The 22,032-nt window shown below is 33.6% G+C and overlaps 1 protein-coding gene across 1 annotated transcript in view; it reads right to left on the bottom strand.

The window, feature by feature from the left end:
* Positions 1-22,032, bottom strand: part of KCNT2 (potassium sodium-activated channel subfamily T member 2) — a 164,186-nt gene that overhangs the window by 38,749 nt on the left and 103,405 nt on the right. The window contains exons 15-22 of the mRNA XM_072867072.1: positions 17,433-17,582; positions 16,037-16,266; positions 15,135-15,351; positions 13,711-13,816; positions 13,254-13,426; positions 11,120-11,191; positions 7,783-7,917; positions 2,437-2,548 (exon numbers count right to left, since the gene is read on the bottom strand). Coding sequence (XP_072723173.1) covers positions 2,437-2,548; positions 7,783-7,917; positions 11,120-11,191; positions 13,254-13,426; positions 13,711-13,816; positions 15,135-15,351; positions 16,037-16,266; positions 17,433-17,582 — 1,195 coding nt within the window. The remainder of the gene's footprint in view (positions 1-2,436; positions 2,549-7,782; positions 7,918-11,119; positions 11,192-13,253; positions 13,427-13,710; positions 13,817-15,134; positions 15,352-16,036; positions 16,267-17,432; positions 17,583-22,032) is intronic.

Below are 22,032 nucleotides of genomic sequence, written 5' to 3'. Positions count from 1 at the left end.
TGATTTGCATATCTTTCTTCTGCAGCCCATTAGGTTGAAAAGTCAGTTTTGCATGTATGTTTCAGTGCTACCTAAAGGCAACTTGCCTGACTTTTGTAGTCTTTCTGAAAATGAGGTGCTTAATGCAGAAATAACAATCAACTGTACGTTTGACTGCATTAGATAATTTTTACTTGAGTTTTTAATTGCCTTTCATTTTGCATGAGGGTGTTCTGAAACATCAAATGAACTACAGCACCACCTGTGAAGTGCTCCCTCCAAATGTTAAGATGAAATGAGTGGGAAATATCAACAGCAGGCAACTTCAACAGCAATGAAGTAAATGTTCTTTCTTTAAGATAAATTATCTACCTCTATTTCAGCATAGCATAGTTTGGGTAAGAAGTTAACTAACTGTTGAGCTTCCAATCTATATTCACAACTTTACATTTGCACAATAAATTAATAAAGATAGGGAAGAAATAGTAATATTTCTAATGATTTCCAGAACCTTTGCTGGAAAAATGAAGGAGCCTATGTAAAGCAAGAAAGACAACTGAAATAAAAATCCTAGTTTCACTGCACTGAAGTAGACAGGCTACAGCGCACAGAGTATTCCAGAAGCAACTGTAGTCACCACATACTAAGAAAGCTATTACTATTCTTACCTGCCCTTATCACTAAACTGTGTGGATTAAGGGAATATGTTTTAAAAAAAAAAATTGCTATCTGTTATAGTACACCAAAGAACTAAGTTAGGTTGGAACATAGTCTTGAAGGTGCCATCCAGCTGTTGGTACTTGTTCCCCTAAATAAACTGGCAATGCATGATTCCAGCCAGTTCCAGCTTATTCTTCATGAAGGTACCATTGAGGGAGGGAGTGCTAAAATGAGGAGCCACAGGTGGAAACCTTAACAGATAATGGGAGCGGCATAGTCCAAATGAAGTTGTGCCTCTCACTGCACACTGCTCCTCTCTTTGTGTAACAACTTTTGTCTAGCTTCCTCACAGTTCTGCATTTGATGTGCTTATCAGAATATTACCTAAGTAAGATTAAGCCTTCATTCTATTTCAGGCAAAGGTCAACAAATCACAAAAGATCACCCAGATATTTACATCTTGTGGTCAAAATGTAAGCATGATAGTCAACTGAGTAAAAGATTGACTTCTAATACTTATCCTATCTCATCTAGACAGGCTGAATTTTTGCAGAATTCAATTCCTGTGTAAGAAACTGGGAGCTGGCCTGTGAAGATAAGTTTATATGAAAAGGCTGTTTTCCATTAAATATATATTAAAATAAACTATGTCAACATTACACAGTAAATAGTGAAATATCTGAAATTCAGTGAAATATCTAAAATCCCTAAAATCTAGGAAATTTACTGTACAGCTAGGAAATGGAAATTATAGGCTAATTCTGTAAAATGATAATTATTTTAGTATGAATTTGAATTTGCTAAGATATGTAAGTTATCTGAGGTGAAGAGATTGGGAGGCTACATGAGAGAACCTAGCAGTAATATCTAGATAGATAGCAAGGGGAAAAAGAGATGACTGGAATGAAAGATCTCTGTCCTTGAAGACTGGCACAGTGACATTATTTGTCTTACTCTCATAAATTCAGAAAATGGCCTGAAAGATCACGAAGGTGATACTGTAAGTTTTGTGGACCGCAGAGGTAGATAGGTCAGAACACCAACTAAGATCTGTGAAAAAGAGGTTTGTCCTGGAATTTACCAAGTTAAACAGATGCACAAAGTTACTCTGTATGCTCTATCTAATGTTTTAGCAAAAGTATTTTGGACAAGCAAATTAAATTAAACTTATCTCCGTATAGCTTCCCTGTTCCACAGCTTGAAAATGCCAACACATGCACTAGAATGTATGGAATATGAAGGTTTTTTCTAGCATTTTAGTGTTACTATCCTTATCGTCACTAGGACTGCCCTTTGACAGAGAACAATTGCTGTTCTCAAACTGTCACAATAACACAAACACCCCATACAGATACACAGAAATGTACACAGAATATGTAATCATAGTGCCTCTAAAGTAAATTGGAATAAAAAAATCATTATAATAAGTGGTGTGTTTTAAGTGTTTAGTCAGTTAAGACATTTTCCACTTTAATTGCCTGTGGCAGCCTCCTGGAAAACCATATTAGCTCTAAATATTCAGTTATCCAAAAATATTCAATTTTCCTGGAGCAAATTGTGTCCACCTCTCTCCAGAGGGTTGGTGGATTAATATTATATCGTGAAGTGATGGAACTCAAATCAAACCTGATTCTTAAATTAGGGTAGAATTTGGAAAAAAATAATCTTTTACATTAGCTCTACAACCATAAAATTATTTCACTGTTTCCACTTGTTTTGAAAGCATTGTTACAAAATCAGAAAAAGTGTTCAAATGATAACATTTAAATTGGGGGTGGGGGAGGCAAATCTCCTTACCTTTTCTAATTTGGATAGAGCAAGAGAATAGCAGTCTTTGGCTCTGAATTGCATGAATCTCATATTGGCTGGGTGAGTTAGTTCTGTGATAATGCTTAGGCTTGAGAACAACCTGTATTTTAAAAGAATGTAACAGTTATACCTCTAATTACAACAAGTCACAAATATAAGTCTCTACATAATGCTATAGCTTGTGCTCATGTCCGTGCTTTTAATGAAGTGCTTGAAACCTGTGGTGGTTTTTGGCACAATGAAATGCTGGTATAATAGTAGAGGAAACTACAAAACATCCTCTGTAGAATTCACGAAGAAGCAAAGGTACATTCAAAGGTTGAGCTTATAAAATATTTTAATGCTAGAAAGGAACCACTTAATTTCATTACCAGAGATTTTATTTAATAACTTCTAAAATGACACAAATCTGTAGGAAACAACAAAAAAATGCAAAACTATACAGCCTGCACTTAGTATCTGGTTGCATGTAAACTACCATTTTATTAGAACTGGCTTATGTACTCTTTCCATGTGATTTTTTTTTTGAGTTCTGTTTTTGTGCTCTGTGTCCACAGACTGAGCAACATAGATAAAAATTGATACTTCTTGGGAGTTCAGCAATTTAAATTGCTGCGAAAATGTGTGCTTATGTATACTTATGTTCTCACTTATAAATATTTTGTATATGTAAATATTTCAAAGTTAACACTAATTCAGGCTTCCAATAACAAAAAACAGTGAAGAAAGTTTAACTCTGATCTGGCTGAATTACACAGACTTTCATGAGGCAGACTAAAGAGTGCCTCCCCAGCCCTCTAAGATCTAGAAAGAAATTAGTAGTTTATGCTATGCAAATACTTAACAACTTGGAATAGAACTCAGATAATTATTTGAGTATTTCCTCTACAGATTAGTGTCAGAAAATGAGATGTGCATTTGTAATCTGTTCTGCTGATCCTGAAAATACTTATCTACATGTGACAATAGATAATTGTAGTACTAATGACATCATTAATGTGGCTTCTGTTTAATTCAGATAAAAGTTAAAGTGGTTTTTCTGAAAGGTGAATTTAGTAAGTTATCATCAAATGGAATCCAATGTACCTTTTTGCAAGTCTTTAGTCTTTTTTTCCCTCATTTTTGTAGGGAGGAACTTCACTGAAATGGCAATTCAAGCAGAGCCTAAATGTGGGGAAACGTATATCAAAACTGTCTGTCAGTACGTGTTAATGCCATCGTATTGCAATACATTTTCCTAGGTCTGTTGATACCAAAATGTAGACTGGTAATGATCACATGATCCCAAACCATGTTCGAACATGACCATATGATGGTAGAAATGCTAGCCATTCTTATGCTAGCAGTTATCATGTCCCTGTGAGTAACCAAATATTAAATGTGATCATATAAGGAAAAATGGACTTGGCAAACTGGGTGAGAATGTGAATCAATGACCGTTTGTGTGCACTGTAGTTTGAAAGGTATTGTGCATGCTCAGGAATTTCTGTACCTTTTTAGCTCTTACAGTCAGACTTTGATACAAACTCTGAGTGATGTATTATTGTTATACAAAGTCTACTTATGTCCTACTAAAGATTAAGCCCTTAGGGAATGGAGTCTACCTACATAGATTAGATACATGATAACTACACCCTTGAGAAGCAACTGTGGTACATCTTCACTTGTATGCTATGTGTTATAAAAACCTGTGAAGTGCTCATGAAAATTGAAAAAAATCCTTATAATATCACACCTGTAGGTATGAACTTGTACTTATTAAGTAGCTTAACAAATGTGTTAAAGTTCTGAGGAAGTAGAATAAATTTCCTCTGCTTTAATTCCGTATCATAGAATTACTTAAGCTCCTGCTGGCTGGAAATTTTCTTGCATTGCTGTGTTAAAGGACAGGCATTGATATTTGAAAACTAACAATATAACATTCAGAACTAAGAGTAACAGGAAATTAAAAGCTGACCTAATGATAAAATATACATAACTTACAGAAAAAATACAGGTTACTAGGTTTCTCTTAAAGACAGGTTTAGTTTATCACCAAGATATGAAAACTGATTTATATTGGGAAATCAGTTTCAAACCTGGTATTGGTAAAACTCATATTTTACTTAAGAGTGCCTTTTAGCGGAATTAGGGGAAATGACTTTCCAGGTAGTCAGGTCCAGATTGCCTCTTGCCCTGGGTGTAAGACACACCGCCCGCAAGCTTTCATCACTGGAGCAAGCTACTTCTGTGCGAAGATCCCTCTTTTCCATGCCATTCTGGTAAGAAAGGACTGGATGGGGTGGAGAAAGCCCTAGTCAGCCTGATGGAAGACATGGGTTGCTGTTGAACTGGTATTTGGCAATCAGACAAGCGAAGGATACACTTAATACTTTCCTGAACCAAAAAGATAAACCAAGAAAACAATGTAATGCCATCATAACACCTCATTTGATTTATCTATAAATTGCTGCTGACTGCTAGATATGAGCCAAACTATTGACTTGTTAGGTGTACTGCTATCAATAGGCTTCTTGCAGTATTTGAAACATAGTCTTCAAGATATTAGCTATTAAAAACTTAAAAACAGGGCTTCCCAAACACCAACATTTAAACCCATTAATTAATAGAAAGCAAGAGTAAATATAAACAATCCTTCCAGTACAGCCCTACTGCCTGAGGCAACACACTATTTTTCTGAGGTGGACTTATAACTGTTAATAGGGACTCAATGGTTGGCTTCATATTTCATATTAAAAAGTGAAAAGCATCTCTAGGACACAGTCCAAAACTAGTAATTTCTCCTTGTACTTTTAAACTATGCTAACTTGTTTTTTCCCCATCCAAAGGATTAAAAATTTCCTTTCTTAGTCAGTGTGACCATTTGAGTTGTGCTTCTTTACTCCTTTTAACTGTAATTAAGTCAGATAAGCTAGTGTTGTGTCACAGTTTTAATTGGTATGGAACAGTTTCTAGCCTTAAAGGTGCTAATAACCCTGTCGTCATAAACAATGCATCTATCTTTAAGGTGTGTGTAGGGGAACTCTTCTGGCAAAGCAAGATTATTAATTTATGTAAATCGGAATAATGTCAGAAGAAGTATATGAGAACTGGCAACCTAGGCCAAACAGTACCACAGCACACTTACATCACCTCTTCTGGCCTGTCCACAACCTTTCATGAGGTGAACTGATCCGAGTCAATCAAATAAATGAGTTTTAGATTAGCCTGATTCTTCTGAATGATTTCACTTGGTATGACTTAAGTGGAATCTTCTTCATTGATGTGATATCTTTGCAATCAGCATATATTAGCAAAACTCCAGTGGTTTAAAATCCTTCTTTAACACTACAGTTTGTGTTACATGCTGTTGTTCTCCACCATGTCCAGCCTCTTCTTCTTCATTAGTTTCTGATATTATTAGCTATTATTAAGTAACAAAAAAACCTTTAAACATATTTTTAAAGTTCATTTACAAAGCTATTCACCCTGATGCAATGAATGTAGTTTACTCTCTAGAACAGGTAATTGGCATTACCTTATGCCTCTTCACAAGGCTTACTTATTTCTACAACTTTCACATAATATAAAAATGCAGTGAAATTATTGTACGTGTTCTAGGAAAAAAAATTATTAAAAAATTATAAAATACAGTACTTGTGAAAGTTTACAAAGTTTTCTGGAAAAGTATTGTTAAGTCTTAAACTAAGATATTTATTCTGATTTCTTCTGATATTTATAAAAAGTACCATGCAGTCTTAAAATTATACTGAACCAGATATATAGTTCATACATGAATTAAAGCTGCCATCTAGTTGTAAGCATTGCTCAAGACAAGTGAATGATTATATAGTAAGTTCTAGTTGGATACCTATGGTATGTAGCGTACTACTATGGTTTGGTTTTTTTGGTTGTGGGTTTTTTCTTTAGTATTTTTTACAAGGTAGAAAACAACTACTGGAAAAATCAACCTGTACTTTCTAAGTTTGATTTTTTTATTCAACTCATTTTTCTGTTTTATATTTGGGGGTAAAATATGTTTCTGAAAAACTTAAGTGATGTATGCCAAATCCTTAGTGAGATACCCTAGCTCAATATGGTTAAGATTAGACTTGAATGATGCACAGATTAAGTTCATTTATAGTTTCTAAATTAAATTTAGGTGTGATTATGAAACACACACACCTGTGCTAGTATTGGGTACAAATTCAAAAACTCAAAGGTAGAAAAAGACAGAACTAAGGTTTCTCGTGCAACATACATTTTGCTTCTTTTGAGCACATGCAGAAATGCTAACAGCATTTAACTGCATTCTCACACACAGTTGCATTAAAAAAAAATCTCCCCATTGAAATACTTGTGTTTTAATGAGCTCAGTTTTCTAAAACACTGAAAGATTCAAAGGACTTTTACTATGCACCTCTCTCCAGCCTTATGTGGAAGGCTTGACCCAGAAAAGGGCAGCAATATTGAATTATACTGAATCCTCTAGGGAAGGACTTCATTTTGTCCAGGTCTTATTAGAATGAACAACAGGAAGTGCTAGGCTTAAGCCCCATATCAGGGAGGCATTTCATACTTGCCTGCAGAGTGTGTTTTGTTTCAGGGGGAAAGGGGGGGTGGGGTGTGTTGTTTTGTTTTGCTTTTTTAAGGAAATAAGAACTTTTTTCAGTTTAAAGGGACATGTATCTTTTGGTACTTGTTGAAACAAGATATTTAACACAAAGTGAGGCTTTAATCAGGAGATGCTCTCAAAAGAACAGGAAATCTCAGTTTGTTCAGCTCTTCATCACAGCACTGCCTTCTCAGCCTCTTTACTAGACTGATCATTTTTTCATGACTCTTGGTATGTTGTTGCCATATGTAATGTTGCATACATGTGCCTAAAACCCTAATTTTTGTTCAAAACTAAATATTCAAAATGTGAAAACTTACTACTAACTGCATAGTGATGCATTGCTTACCTTTTAGAAGGATCTGCTTTTCATACTGGCGTTAGCATTACTGTGAAAGACTGCTGCACTGAGGAAAAATTTCTTTTCTCAACTACCTTTGGTCCTAGGTCTTCAAGAGTAGCTTTCTTTTCCTTCCTGCAAACCTGACAGTTGACTTTTAAAATGATCATCCAGTTTTGGGATGCATAGAATTTAATCTGAGATTTCAGGAGAATACCTCAGTACTCTGAGTGTATTGCTAAGCAGAGTGGGAAAAGGTTTGCCCGTGTAAGGCACAAATTCATTTAAGGGAAAACTTAAGTAGAAGAAAGAAATAAAAAAATTTCTTATCTGAGTACAAAAGGCATTAAATATTTCACAATTAATGAAGATGTATAAATAGATTGCAAAAATGTCTTACCTAAAGAGTGTTTGAACATTTACAATAGTCTTAGCATCTGCCATGTAGTCTTCCTCAGCACTCATTGTACTTTCTTTGTCCACCACCACCATATTAGCTGCAAAGGTGACCCCACATCTTAATAAGTCATCTAGGCTTTTGTGAAGAGAAAGAGGGAGAAAGAAACAAGCAACTTAAATATGGAACACTTAAAAGATTAGGCATGGTTGGAATTTGCAGATCACAGGCTGAGTTGCTGGTTCCCTTCATCTCCATGTACATATCATAACTTCCAATATAATCTATATCAAGTATATAATCTTGATTAATTCATAGAATATGAATAATTATTTTCCTTGAAGTCATACAGAATGCACTTCAGTAGGTTGTTACAGTCCCTCTCCTTTTGCTAAAATGATAACTTTATTTCAACTTTTTAAAATAAGCCTTTAATGGTTACTTGGGAAGACAGTATGTCCTTACAGGCTGCAACAACTTGCTTCATTGCAGTTACTTTTGGCAATAAACAGACCGAAATAAATGCTTTGGGTTGCTCTTTCCCACAATTATATTTCAGTTTCAAAATGCTAGTAAAGGTTCTTCCAGGACATCTAATATGTTCCTCTTTTAGGTTAATCTATGAGTTGGAGTGTTCTCATGATGCTTTTAGGAGCAGCTGTACATCAGTACAACTTTGCACTCTGCTGGACAATGTTTCCTGTGAAGCTTGACCGTAGAAAACACTCACAGACAACTGAGTTACAGTTCCCATCATGCCTTATAGCTTTGTTTCCAAAGTGAAGCATGTTTGTTGTTTTAACAATAATATTTTCCATAGAAACGAAGCACTTTTTGAAAAGTTTAGAAAGCACTTTTCTGTAATGGTAAAGACTGCTAGGAACCTAGCAATTTTTAAGCAAGTGAAAATAAGAAGAAAGGATGAATTTCATGGTTTCCAAGGGAAATTGGAAAACTAAATTTTTGCATCATTCTGTTTACCTCCAAGGTGAAAAGCTGTTTTGGCATTATAATTGCTTCTCATTTGGCAATCTATAATATTAACTAAGTCTTATTGTCCTGATACCGTTTTTCTTTTCAGCAATAATCTTCTTAGGTTCCTAAGTTTACGTAACCTATTACAAATTCTTTTTGAAATTTTGGATAAGGAAAACTCTGCAAAATTGTGGTATTTATTTTACATCTTATATGTATTCTTCCAAAGCAAATACATAATATAATTATTTTTGAAACTGTGCAGTATCACTGGTGGCTGACTACAAAAAAAAGAAAGGCTGTATTTTTTATAATCTATATTAACAACTTCAGTGCACAAGTAGAACTCCAGCCTTTCTCAGAGTAATTTGTATTTCTGTTTTTTCAGTCTTTCAGTTGATCCCTGAAAATAGCAGCATATTCTGAAATATCCAGATTTTCTGCCTTTCAACGTTTCATAAGCTGCACAGCTATTCTTATTTTAGTGGTTACATTCAATTAATTTGTGGATAATTTAAAAAAATACTAATTTAGAAGTATTAGAATTCTAGTTCTCAGGTACCGCTAGCTATAGGTTTCTTAACACTGAATAGATTTCTACACAGCTGTGAAACCTGTTCAGTTACAGATCTTGCATCATTTATACCTGAAGACTGTAGAACAGTTTTCTACTACTTGATCATATATTTTGATGAAGTTTATCCCAGCTATTAATTTTGGTAAAGCTATTTTTCTGCAGGCCATCCAATTCTGACAAAAAGGAGTGGTAAATGAGAGTAATTTCTTTGGTGGTTTTCTCTCTAAGATGATGACATTTCATGCCAGGTGAGCAAATAACAAATATATTAGATGCTCAAAAGGTAGTAGGTGGCACTTTTGGAATGTATTCTATACCTATTTAATAAGAAAGGAAACTTTGCATATTTTACATTGTAGTTCTTAGCTAAAGATGATCAACTTCTATTAATTGTACATGATTTAAAAACATGTTTAGGAAAACACAGAGACTAAGTATGAACTATATTTTTTAAAGTCCTGTTATTGATGAAAACAGATGTCCCGGTCCCCTCCGTCCCCTCCCCCCCAAAAAAATGTTTGGTTATTGCACCAGGCATTACAGCGATTGTATCGTCAGAAAAGATGCAGAAGTTCATGCTAGTATTACTGTAAACTGTAGAATTCTCTATAATCACTTATTTCAAAGACTACACACTTCTTTTTTTATGCCTCAGTTCTAAAAACAACAAAACACCTTTAGGGAGGGGTTTGGTTATTTCCTTTTTGAAATAAACTCAGTAAATTTAATTAAAGTTTAATTTACCATGTTAATAAAAAGTTTAACATCTTTGGGTTATTAATTACTTTGGTACTTTAAGTCAAATCAATTATTCTGCTGGTATGAATTCTTTTTATAATTGTTGTGGAATTAAGAGTTAAGAAAGCAGTAGATATTAACAACCTGAGACACTTTTCTGGTTTAAAGGCAGAAATGTAGAAAGTGAAAAACATTTCTGCAGATTCTTTGCAAATCTCACAATGACCATGATGTCACCAAGGTAAATCTGTAACTGTATCACTATTTTAAGTAGTTTTAAAGCCCTTGTTACAACAGGGTGAGATGGAGAAATGTTGCATCTCTAGAATTCTCACTGAAAATCTGGATTCTGTTAATTCAGGGCAGGAAATAAGGTTTTTTTATTTCTACCTGGGGAAGGAGTATTACGGGCTTGTAGCCCCAACTCAAAATTAGCTATGTAGTGAAGCAAACCATTTTCTTCTTTAAATTTACATTCTACACACAAGAGTTTACTAAAATGCTAATAAGCCCTTGCTCTTCTCTTGTTTCTGCCTGATTTTTACATTGAATCTGTGTTGCTAAACCTAGATATGCAAATATCTATCAGCAGAGGTGAAGACAGAAATGTAGGAGTAGGTGATATTTTAAGTAGCGGAAGATGAAGACTGTTGGACACACTCAAGACTGTCAGTATTAGTACTGTCTACATTCTGTAGCTATCTTTACAAACCCCTAGTCAATAAATCCAAACAAATTATAACTAAGTATAGAATGACACTAGAATCCGGGCTATAATCTGGCAATTTGTGGAAACATATTAATGCACCTACGTAAGTGTTAATCTTATGTTTTTGAAGATATTAACCTGTGTTCCCTGACATACTTTTCACTAATGATATCCTTTATAAATGAGAAATTTGAAATCCCAAATTACAGCACACAGACACAAACTGTGCATGCAAAAAGATCATCTTCAAATACAACACACACTTAAACATGCAATGACGATACACACAACAAACCACTGAGCACTACAATGTTAAATTTTCTAACACTTATTTCACCTACTTGTCGATAGAGCCCACCATGTAGTAAACCATTGGAAACCAACAGATTGCATCCAGAAAATGCATATCTGGCCTAAGCAGCAGATGGGATTACAAAATGAAACACAATATCACAACAGCAGCATCTCTTCTAAAATATTTCAATAAACTGGTAGCTTTTTTAAATAACTTTTTTAAACTTTGGCAGTATAATATCACTTTAAACAGGACATAGGTTTGCAGAAAGCTATGAATCAACAGTTTGCTGTGATCATAAAGAATGATCAGAATTAACATGCTTATATTAATAAATGCACCTCTTAAATCAGAAATTTTATGGCACAGAACAACTCCAAATATAAGAACGAATGACTGATGTCAAAGACACACTACCACATTATACTCCAATGCATGACTTAGGAGTACTTAAATGAAAATTCTCACTGCTTATTTTAAAATGTGAAGTGGGAACCTAAGCATCATTTGGTTTTTGTGCCAACAGCTCCATTCAAGTCAATGAGACAATCTTAGCTGAAACCTTATTTTTAAATGGAATGTGACAACTAAGATACTGCCTTTTATTGCATTTTCCTTTAATCATAAATTTTACTGTGTTTCTTCTTACATACCAAGAAACATTGGAAACCTTAAAACATGTGTGATGTGCAGATATCAGAATAAGCATACTGTAATAAATTGCCTTGATAAATACAGAAAATAGGAATATAACAACAAGGCATAGATATGTTCATCGAAGGTGGCTGAATTCCTAAGTCCAATGAAGTAAATTACAAAATTCCAATTGACTTGAATGGCAGCCTGAATTCCACTTCACGCATGTATGAAAAGCACGCTGGCTTTTCAGCTAGCTTCTGTAGTCCCATGAATGCTGGCCTTTCATAGGACTCACTGCAAATGCTGTATAGAGAGAGACAACACTAAGGGTATTAGCTTAATTAGCAACCATAGCTTTTAGTTTTTGCTACTAAAACGTGGGTTTAGCTGTAAATGTCACAACAGCATTAAAGTATGTAAACTCAGGCACTATGCTGAAAAAGACAACAAGCACTAGAGGGCACTGTATGCTCACATCTTTAATCTTAAGAAAGTCGCAGGTCAGAAATCCTTTAGCCTAATTTAGGCTTTTACCAATTTGTGTAATTCACTTTATGCCATAATATGTACATAAAAAAGCTTCTGTTTTGCAAACACAGGTGTATACAGCTTCACTAAAGAGCTGTCTGAGGCAAAAGTGGGACACTTCATAGCAGGCCTTTGTATAATAAATCACTTAAACTAGAACATATATACGCAAAGGGAAGTGTCAGCCTGGAATCAGAACCTATAAGAAATTTCTGCTGCTGTAATTTCTTTGAGTCATAGTTTGATCTAATTTTCTGTAAATGGCTAACCTCCTTTTTTGTGTCTTCCAAATTGTGATTTTAAGTACTTGAGCAGTACCGAAGTGTTGCAAAAAAAAAAAAAAGGTCTCTTTCATTCATTGTCAGATTATAAATGAATCAGTCTTGCCAGAGAAGAATCTGTCTGAAATTTTAAACAGTTAATGCAAGAAAGGCTAAGAATTCCAGCGATCTCCAGACAGATATGGTAGTAACAACAGTATTGGAGGTCTCAATTTTCTCCCATGACTTTATACAATTGTAGATAAAGTGTGTGTGTGTGGGTGTCCTGCTGGCTTAAAGAACTGTTTATGTTAGAGTCTAAAATTATTAAAAATATACTTAACTGGTCCAGGCCACTAAGTGCCTTGTGTTAAGTAGGTTAGTGTTGTCTGAAGTGCTGTCATGTAGCTGTGGAACTGTTACACAGTTTGCTTTTTACAGTGTTTATGAAGTTATTTAATTTTAGCAGTAATATTCAGATTATTTTGGGTATTTTTAAGAAATACTTAGCTGAAACATTGGCCATGAAGAATAAGGGCATTTAAATTCACTATGGCCATCTACAGTCAGGAAAAAGTCAATTTTGCATATGACAGTGAACACAGAGTATTATTTGTCACCAACTTTTCTCAAAGATAAATGTGCCATAATGTTTTTGATTTTAAGTTGGTCATGTGAAGAGTGATCATCTATTGAAGTAATGGTAAAATGAGTTTAAAATGTATCACAAAAAAAAATTTAAAATCTACTTACGGATTATCCAGGAGTAATACAATGGGATTTAGTTCTTTCTTTGGTCGGTAATAAGCTCTGAGTGGAACAATAAAGTTATATAAGCCATTTCCAGCAGTTTCAGCTGCAACTATAATCAATTTATTTTTGAATCCATAGGCTTTGGCATCTTCATAGTAGTTATGTTGACATCCCTAAAATCAAAATAAGAAACAAGTTCATTGGATACCAATAAAGAGATTTATCTGTGACATTAAAGGGTTTTACCATTAGAAACAGAAAGTTGTATCAGATGACCTGATATAGACCTGATTAGACATAGACAAATGCTTGATCATGAAAAGGATGAGAAAACATATTATAGCTTAGTAAGTGCTGAACAAACCTCATCTCTAAGCAGAAACCAGAATTTAACTCTGTTCAGATGCAAGAGACAAATGAGAATGCAGTTTTAACCAGTAACAGAAACTCCCTTTACCTTATCTAGTCTTAGACAACAGAAGGGTACTTTTTCATGCAGAAGATGACAAAACATGGGAGAGCTTCCGATATATGGAGAGTAAGGAGGATAGCCTTTGGCATACCTAGGAGAATAGAACAAACATTTTTCAGTATAGCAAATTACTGAAACACAGTTGACTATACAACCATTTTATGGGATGTTTATACCTATGTCTAAGTTTTGCAGTTATCTGTAGACTAGCAGAGTCAAGTACATGAAATGAACTATGTTTAATAAGGATCAAAGGAATATATTTTGTAGCTTCAATCAACTCAATACAATTTAGTGAAAGCTATCATGCTTTTGTGGACTAAAGGAATTTTGCTTGGGGCTTTTTTGTATAGGCATCTTTGGAAATGGGCTGTGTGCTGTCCTAGTGTTTTGTACACATGTACTGGAAACTTCTAAGGAAAGAAAAAAAGGAAGGAAAGAAAATAGAAATAATTGTGGTACTTCTGCTCTTCCTTCTCCATTTTTCTTTCAAACACTTATCAAGAATGAGTGAGGTCATTACCTTCTTGCTTTAATAACATAATTTCAACATGGTTGGAATAAATTTTAAATGGCAAATCCTCTTGCTGATGAGACAACATTTCTAATTGGCCTTAGTTTTTAAGAAGAGGCCTTTTAAATCCTGGTATTTCAGTCTGCAGATTTAAGATGACTTGTTCTATTATTTTTTTCATTGGCGCTTTATGATCTTCCCTAGGGCTTCTTATGCTTGCCACTGTTGGAGATGGGAAACTCTGCTAGGTGAGCCACTGGCTTAATTGTGTATTTCAGTTTTAACCTCCCTCTCAGTGATCCAAATAAACATAATTGCTTATCTGCGTGGCAGTTACAGGATTGAATCTTCTGGTTTTATCTGAGTAATGCATCATTACTTCCAGTAACATGCTAACAAGCATTTTAAATTATAGGTAATATTTTTGTCTCATACTGCTTTTTTTGTCATTCCCACATTTTGAAGTCAGACACCTAGCCCCAGCGTTCAACAAGCCTGTTGAATGATCTGATTATCACTGCATTATCAGGACAGAAGTACTTTGTTTACAAATTAGTTGAGTCCTGTCTTTGTAACTATAGAATGTAAGAAAAATGGTCATAAAAAATGCTATTAAAAAAATCACTTTACACAACTAGATCTTTATAACCAAGTATAAAAAATCTCCAGCAAATAGGGGAGTTGATCTGGGGTTTTTTATTTCAAAATATGCATAACAGCATTCTGCTAACAGACAGTAGCGTTTCATAAAAGAGAATAATTCCATAATTGGCCTTCATGGGTCTTACTTGCTACAACTGCTTGGATTGATCTGCATGTCAAAAAAGTATCCAGGCCATTTGCACAATATTAGCTTTTCAAACTATGTTGTATATTCTATATTTAATATACATACTCTAAGCCTGCAGAGACTTCATCATCTGATGGGGTAGTTTCATCTTCTGACTGGTCACTTGGCAGGTCACACGTCTGAAGTGAGGACGAGTCTGCAACCTCCAAAACAGGTGCTATACTGGGCCGTCTGCCCTCTTTACCTCCCTCGGAAGGGAGAGCTAGCGTAGGTCCGCTGGATGTTCGGCATCCTGTATCTTGTAAATCGATAGCCACTGTCCCTGAAGTAGCGTTGAAAGCATTTTCTCAATGTGGTTGTCAAAATATTTGAATGAGATTCCCATATTTAGTGGGGATTACCTGACTACGCAGCCAAAGACTGAAAGGAATACTGTATGGATTGTGTTTATTACATTAAGATATAACAAATATTTAAACTATACCTGAGGAAGCCTTTTCCTGCAAAGTAGCGCTTTTTCTGACTGTTAATATATATTTTCTTGTTAACTACCTTTTTAAAATCATACCGTATATAATTAATCCATATATATATGCATCAACAACCTGTAGATTTTTATTTAACAAGGCATTATTTTAATTAAAGAAGCTTATGAAAACTTATTACAACCAGTTATGAATGACAAAGAAATTACCCATGTGATTTTCCCAGTTGTTTTGCTTTGTGTACATTTTATTATTACTTTTTTTATACAACAGCCTTAAGCGGTTTAATTCCATGTTGTCAAGTAAAAGAAAAACATAATCAAATTCCATTCTTTGTTTTTTTGTTTTTAAAATACGAGGGCAAGTGTTTAATATTTTTTCTTTCCACACACTATTACAATTTCTTATATATTAATTTAAATTATAATTTTAGGAATACACTGTTAAAAGCTTTAAAATGCACTATTCATTGAACAAGAGTATGTCGTGAGGCTCTTTTTTTTTTTTTTTTTTTCCACTTACCCATGCTGGCTATTATACTGTGTACAGGTAACCTAGAAGCTCCATGATAAGATAATTTTGATTCATGGTTTTTTCTATGCTTTTCTTGCTTCTTAAAAGCAGAATTCTCTTCTTTGGTGATATTTATATAAAAGCATATATCTGTAGAACTCATGATATATCGAGGACCTGGATTCAGCAAAATGTTTTTGTTATCTTCCTTTCTAACACCAATCAGACAGACTCCAAACCTTAATTAGAAAAGAAAAGGCATGGTTCATTTTGCATAGTCCCGTATATACCAGAATTTCCACTGTCAAAAACGAACCTCTAGTATATTTTTAATTTTGCAGATTATGAACATTTGCAGATTTTTGGATGACAAATATGTTTGAAAAATGTTATCTCCTAAATAGGCCACTTCTGATCAAGCAGTTTTTATGAGCTCATGAATCCCTAGGCATTCAAATCCAGCGTTTTTCTTAAACCCCATAATATTCTTCTAACGCTGTTCCAGTTGGTTTTTTTTTTCTATCAGATGAATAGTCCCTTCTGGGAAAATATTAGTAGAAGAATGGATATATAATATGAAAAAGTATCCATCATGTTAAATTGTTCCATTATTCATATGTAATGGAAACCATTTTCACAATTCATTTTTGCAATTCACTCCTAGAAATGTATTTGATTAGTGATAGAAAATAAGGAATTAGAGCAAAAAAAAAAAATCTTTTTCTCACTTATTAAGTATGAGAATAAACTCAATGTTCAGGGTTTGATATATGTTCCTTTTGTTAAGTATAGACAAATATACATGATTTGTGTTCAGTTCGTACGTTCACTTTACAGAGCAGCACTGAATAAGTGATGCATGATCTGGAACCTAAACAAGATATGTTAACATCTAACAAAAAAAATACAGTTTTATTTTTAACAATCACCAGAATGTAGCATGTACCACCTTCAAATTGAACATTTGGCATAAAATGAACATGCCACAAAGGAAGCCAGATTTCCAGCTGACTCCTAAATAAATAATAATAAATAATAATAATAATAAAATATACTAACATGCTTCCACCCACCCTTTTCTAGATTGTTTTGGACACAGAAAGGGACTGGTGTTCTCATATAACCTCTCTAATGTACAATTTTTTTCTGGCTGTCAGGCTTATCCTATATATCCTTTACATTCTCTTCTGTCAGACTGAGCTGGCATATACAGAACCAACATGAGCTTTTACCTGACCAGCTGTAACTTACAGGAAAATATGCATGAAATATATTAGTGGCCAGATATTTAAACCCAGAAACAGAGTAATGTCTAACACTGCACCTTTGAATGCAGAGCTATGTTGCAGGAAAAAAAATAATTATTTGTTTGAACTTTTAATTGTTGAGAGGAAAATAAACATACTTTTTATGTGCATGGAAAGAAGCATATGTGAAGCTTTTCCCCTCGTACTCAGCAAAAAAAGTACTTTCTTCCAGGTTAATATGATATACTTCATTACCAGAGCATCTGCCATACATTTTCTGCCATTGTTCTGGTGATTGCTGACTCTCCCTGAAACATGTACAGATAAAGAGAATAATTTAAAACTTAATGTAAAATTCTTTTTAATCAGAACAGCATGTCATGGCAATAGAAACTACAAATGTCTATTAAAAAGGTCCCATAGGCTAATCTGAAAGAAATATTTGAGATCAAAGCTTGGTAATACTGTAAGTACAGAGATTATTTTAATGAATTGAAGAGCACTTTCTGCTAAGTAATGGGCATATAAGATTATGTACTTTAATACCAGGAGAGATATGGCTGAATTACTTTAAATTCACACCATAATAAGTAGATTCATTGCAATTTAAAGATGACAGGTGAAACCAATAGCATGCTCATTCTGTTCATAAAGACGGTCTCTTCAGATGCTCCATGGCATATTGTCTGGGTCCTGTTCGAAGCAGGTAAAGAATCATTAAAAATAACTTTATGTAGGAAAGACCCATTTGGCTTTGGTCACTTTATCTGTAAGAAAGATTTTTTTTCTGCATTTGCTTATTGGTTATCTTCAGCATTTACCCTATGGATATTTTTAGTTACTGTGCCTTGTATACTATGACAAGTATATACCTTCTTTTCTCTAGTGCAAGAAAATAAATTATTATTTTAACCATATTGAGCATACCATCCTTTACTACATGCAGCTAATGTTCTTTATCCAAATGGACTGTTAGTGGAAATGTTCCAAATCTCAGCTGACATCAAAACTTGCAGACTTGGGGCTTCTGTTAACTTCTTACTTTGTTAAGTTTCATGTGGAAACAAGGTTCTGTCTGCATGAGTTTTACTGGATATAATGGATGCATATATATACATATATATATATACACACACACATATATATCTGTATATACATATATATATATGCAGATAAGACATAAAACTGACAAATGTGCTCTGTGTTTTGCCACTTGGAGCTAAGATCTCAAGATATTGGGATATGTTCCTTTGTGCTTATTTATACATTTTCAATATCTTAACACAATTTCTGTTTTTCTTCAATTTATCATTCTTCTTCATCCTCAGCATATATACATTTTGTTTCAAAATGGAAATAAGTAAACCATTTTTATTGCAACAGTATTAACAAACACTGCACTAGGTGTAGAATGGCAGAACTAGAAATGTAATTACAGAAGAAAATTTTTCCATATTTCACTTTTCCCCCTAAAATAAAACGTTCACCTGTTTAAAGTCTGCTTGGTTCCAGTTAGTTGTCTAAAAGCTTCCCATGGGGCTGTTCTGTAAAGATCACATTAAGTTCAAGTCAGAAAGGCTATTTTCTTCCAATATTTTGTATCATAATACAAACCCTAATAAAGTTCTATTACTAGATTAGATAATTAGATAACATTTAAATATAAATATTAAGATGAATAAATAAGATCAATAATAAGATTATAAATAAGATTCAGGGTAGAATTTTGGTGTCTTACAGACTGAGGTTTTGAATTCCTTAAAACAACTGAGAAGATAATGGGATTGTTTACATCTAGTTTGTTTAATCTGAAAAGTAGCATTAAAGACCAAAGCTGGTTCACATAAACAGCAGCAAACTTTCCCTTAATTTTAATAGCAAGTTGATCTGGCCAAAGTTGCTTAGAAAATGAACATTTTCCCCAGTCTCCTCACATATTAATACCAGAAGATAAGGTGGTTTTAATTTATGTACATGCGTTTCTTTTTGTTTTCTGTTTATTGTATCATCATTCTAATTAGGATAATAGAGAATAATAATTTTTCCTGTGTTCTGCTGCTATGTATTGCTTTCCACTTCCAGTAATTTCCCAGTGTACTTATCTTCATGTTTATCAGAAATGAGCTTGTATTATTAACAGTGTCACGCTATTTCTTAATAAATGTAGGAAATAGATTCCCTGTGGAATGGGTAGTACTTCATTTGTAAGATTACAACAAACAGTTGGGACAATGGTTTATCTATGAACTGTCAATGAACTGTTTAATTCCATTAAAATGTAAGTCACTTAGGTTAAGATTATAACTTCACTAAATTAACAAATGTTAAGAAGCTAGAATTTGAAAATGGTCATGTTTTCCCTTAATGAATGACTTTTCACCAGGGAGACAACAAAAAGCAAGAATTGTCCTGGTCAGTTTCTTGATAATCTCCTCTGGTTACATGCACCTAAAATACTGTGTAAAAAGAAGACCCATTCCTTGTGGAATGGAGAGGCATAGGTAGTCATTTGAACTTGGTTATCTGCAATTACAACTTGAACAAACATTCCCAGTCACTATATTGAAGTTACTAAACTTGTGAGTCAACAGATACGGGGCTTCTGTGAATGGAAACCTGAACTAATTATTAAGAAAATCCTCCCAATTACTTTGAATACACTTTAAAAAGATTACCCAAGGTTGGAAGCAGTTGATTCATTGCAGTATCCCCATAATCCAAGCCTGTTCTTTTTACATAAGGGAGTCAATACTGACAGGGATTTAAAATTCAAGTCCTACATAAAGTTTAGTGCAGCAACCAGGATAATGAAAGGATAATGAAACAGGAACCAATGTAAAGGAAAGCAGTTCACTGTTAACATTGGAAGTCTATTTAACAAATACTCATTATTCAGATCTAATTTAGTATTTAGTTTGGGTATAAATGCATGTATAGTTACAGTTTTTATTCATAGTTTAAATAATCTATTTTCACTTAATCTTTTTACTTAGCCAAACTCAAATGTTCATCTGACTTGATCTTTCATATGCATAAAGGTAATTTAACTTATTTTAACATCAGTTAATTTACCTATTGTTCAGCGTTAGAAAATATCTAGAAAAGCCAAAACAATTATTCTGATTTATGAATTAGTCAAATCAGTTTTATGTCTGCAATACAATGACAACCTGTAGATGAAACTCAAAACTGACACTGATTTTGAAAACAGATTTCCCCCTGAAGACAATGAAGTGCAGAATCATTTGTTTTACCAACACTGTTCAAACACTCTAGAGTCAGAGCAGAGCAAATCTCAGGAGATGCTTATGACGAATGTAAGTTTAAAAGGAATTTTTCCTCTAAAACATTAGTGTATACTCAATAAGAAAGTTTGACAATAAATTTCTTGACTTAAGTATAATACTTCTGAAGAGCAGATTTATACCTGTATCTAGCTATGAGTTTATTTTAGTTAGCAAGTGTTTAAATCAATTATGGTATTGCACATAAAAATTATGAATAAAAAAGTAGAATAGGTATAAGATTGATAAAGTTGGGACATTGAAGTGGTAATACAGGAAAGAGCAATTATTTTCACATATTTACATATTTTATACAATTTTTTCAATTATGTGTGATTACTGTCCTTTGAATTTAGAATATTATATTCAAGAAACGCATACTTATTAAAAGTCAGTTGTTAAATCTCTCGTTGTTAAAGATCATCTTAACTAAATGTTCAAGGACACAAAACTCCCAGATGAAATATGGCCTATGTAACACTCAGTTATAAGCAAAAAGTAAGCTCAAGTACATCATTACTTAATGTTTGCAACAGCACAGTAGGGTTTTTAATAGGATCAGAGCAGTCCAGCAAAAAGATAGCTTTGCCCTCATTTCCTAATTTCAAATGCTTGACTTGGTGACTTTTATCATACATTGAACAGATTTGTGCACTTGTACAAAACTTAATGAAAAATTAAAATCACAGTTAAATTAGACTTTCGAGAACATATTGCAGCATTTCCAAGGGATTTTAAAAAGCTGTAAGGAATAAAAAGGGAAGAAAACCCCCACCAGTTTGGGAATTATGTACCTCTTTATTTATGGGAATTACATAAATTTTTAGCAAAAATGAAATGAAGGAAAGCAGCAAAAATATTCAATTGAAAGCTTAGAAAGTAATATTTTTGGGAGATTAATAGTTGATTTTTTGAGTTTTTTATTTTTAGCACTATGAAGTCAAGACTATTCAAATTTGAAATATTTTTGAAGTTTTTTCCCTCTAATGTGTCTGTTTTAAACTTTCACAGATATAGTGTGGTTTTAAAGAACACTCATATCTATTCAATCAACTAGTCCAGCATTATTACACATGCTCTAAGATGTCCAAATTTTGCCATTTTTCAGTACTTTGGAGCCCATCTGAGATTAAATGCTCTGATGAGTGCTGACTAAAGTAGAAGAATGACAACTAGACATTTTCACTTTCCAGTCTTTCTGTATTTATACAGCAAGCTTGTATGTTTCTGTAAGAAGGATTCAAAGTAATGCTGACAACTATTTGTGCAAAAATATTTTTTTTTGCTCCTACTATACAATGACCAGACTAGAAATCGGTTAACAACCCTGATTATATTGCATCAATTAATTCTGATTGCAAAAGAAATAATAAGCGCTTTTGCATTCTACTATAGTTACTTTGCATCACAGTTGGGAATCTGTATAAGTGATCAATATGCCTGTGGTAAAAGTGAAATGCTAAAGTTCTTAAGT

This window comes from Ciconia boyciana, chromosome 7, assembly GCF_034638445.1.
Source record: "Ciconia boyciana chromosome 7, ASM3463844v1, whole genome shotgun sequence".
Classification (NCBI taxonomy): domain Eukaryota; kingdom Metazoa; phylum Chordata; class Aves; order Ciconiiformes; family Ciconiidae; genus Ciconia; species Ciconia boyciana.
This window is presented reverse-complemented; position numbering and strand designations above follow the sequence as displayed.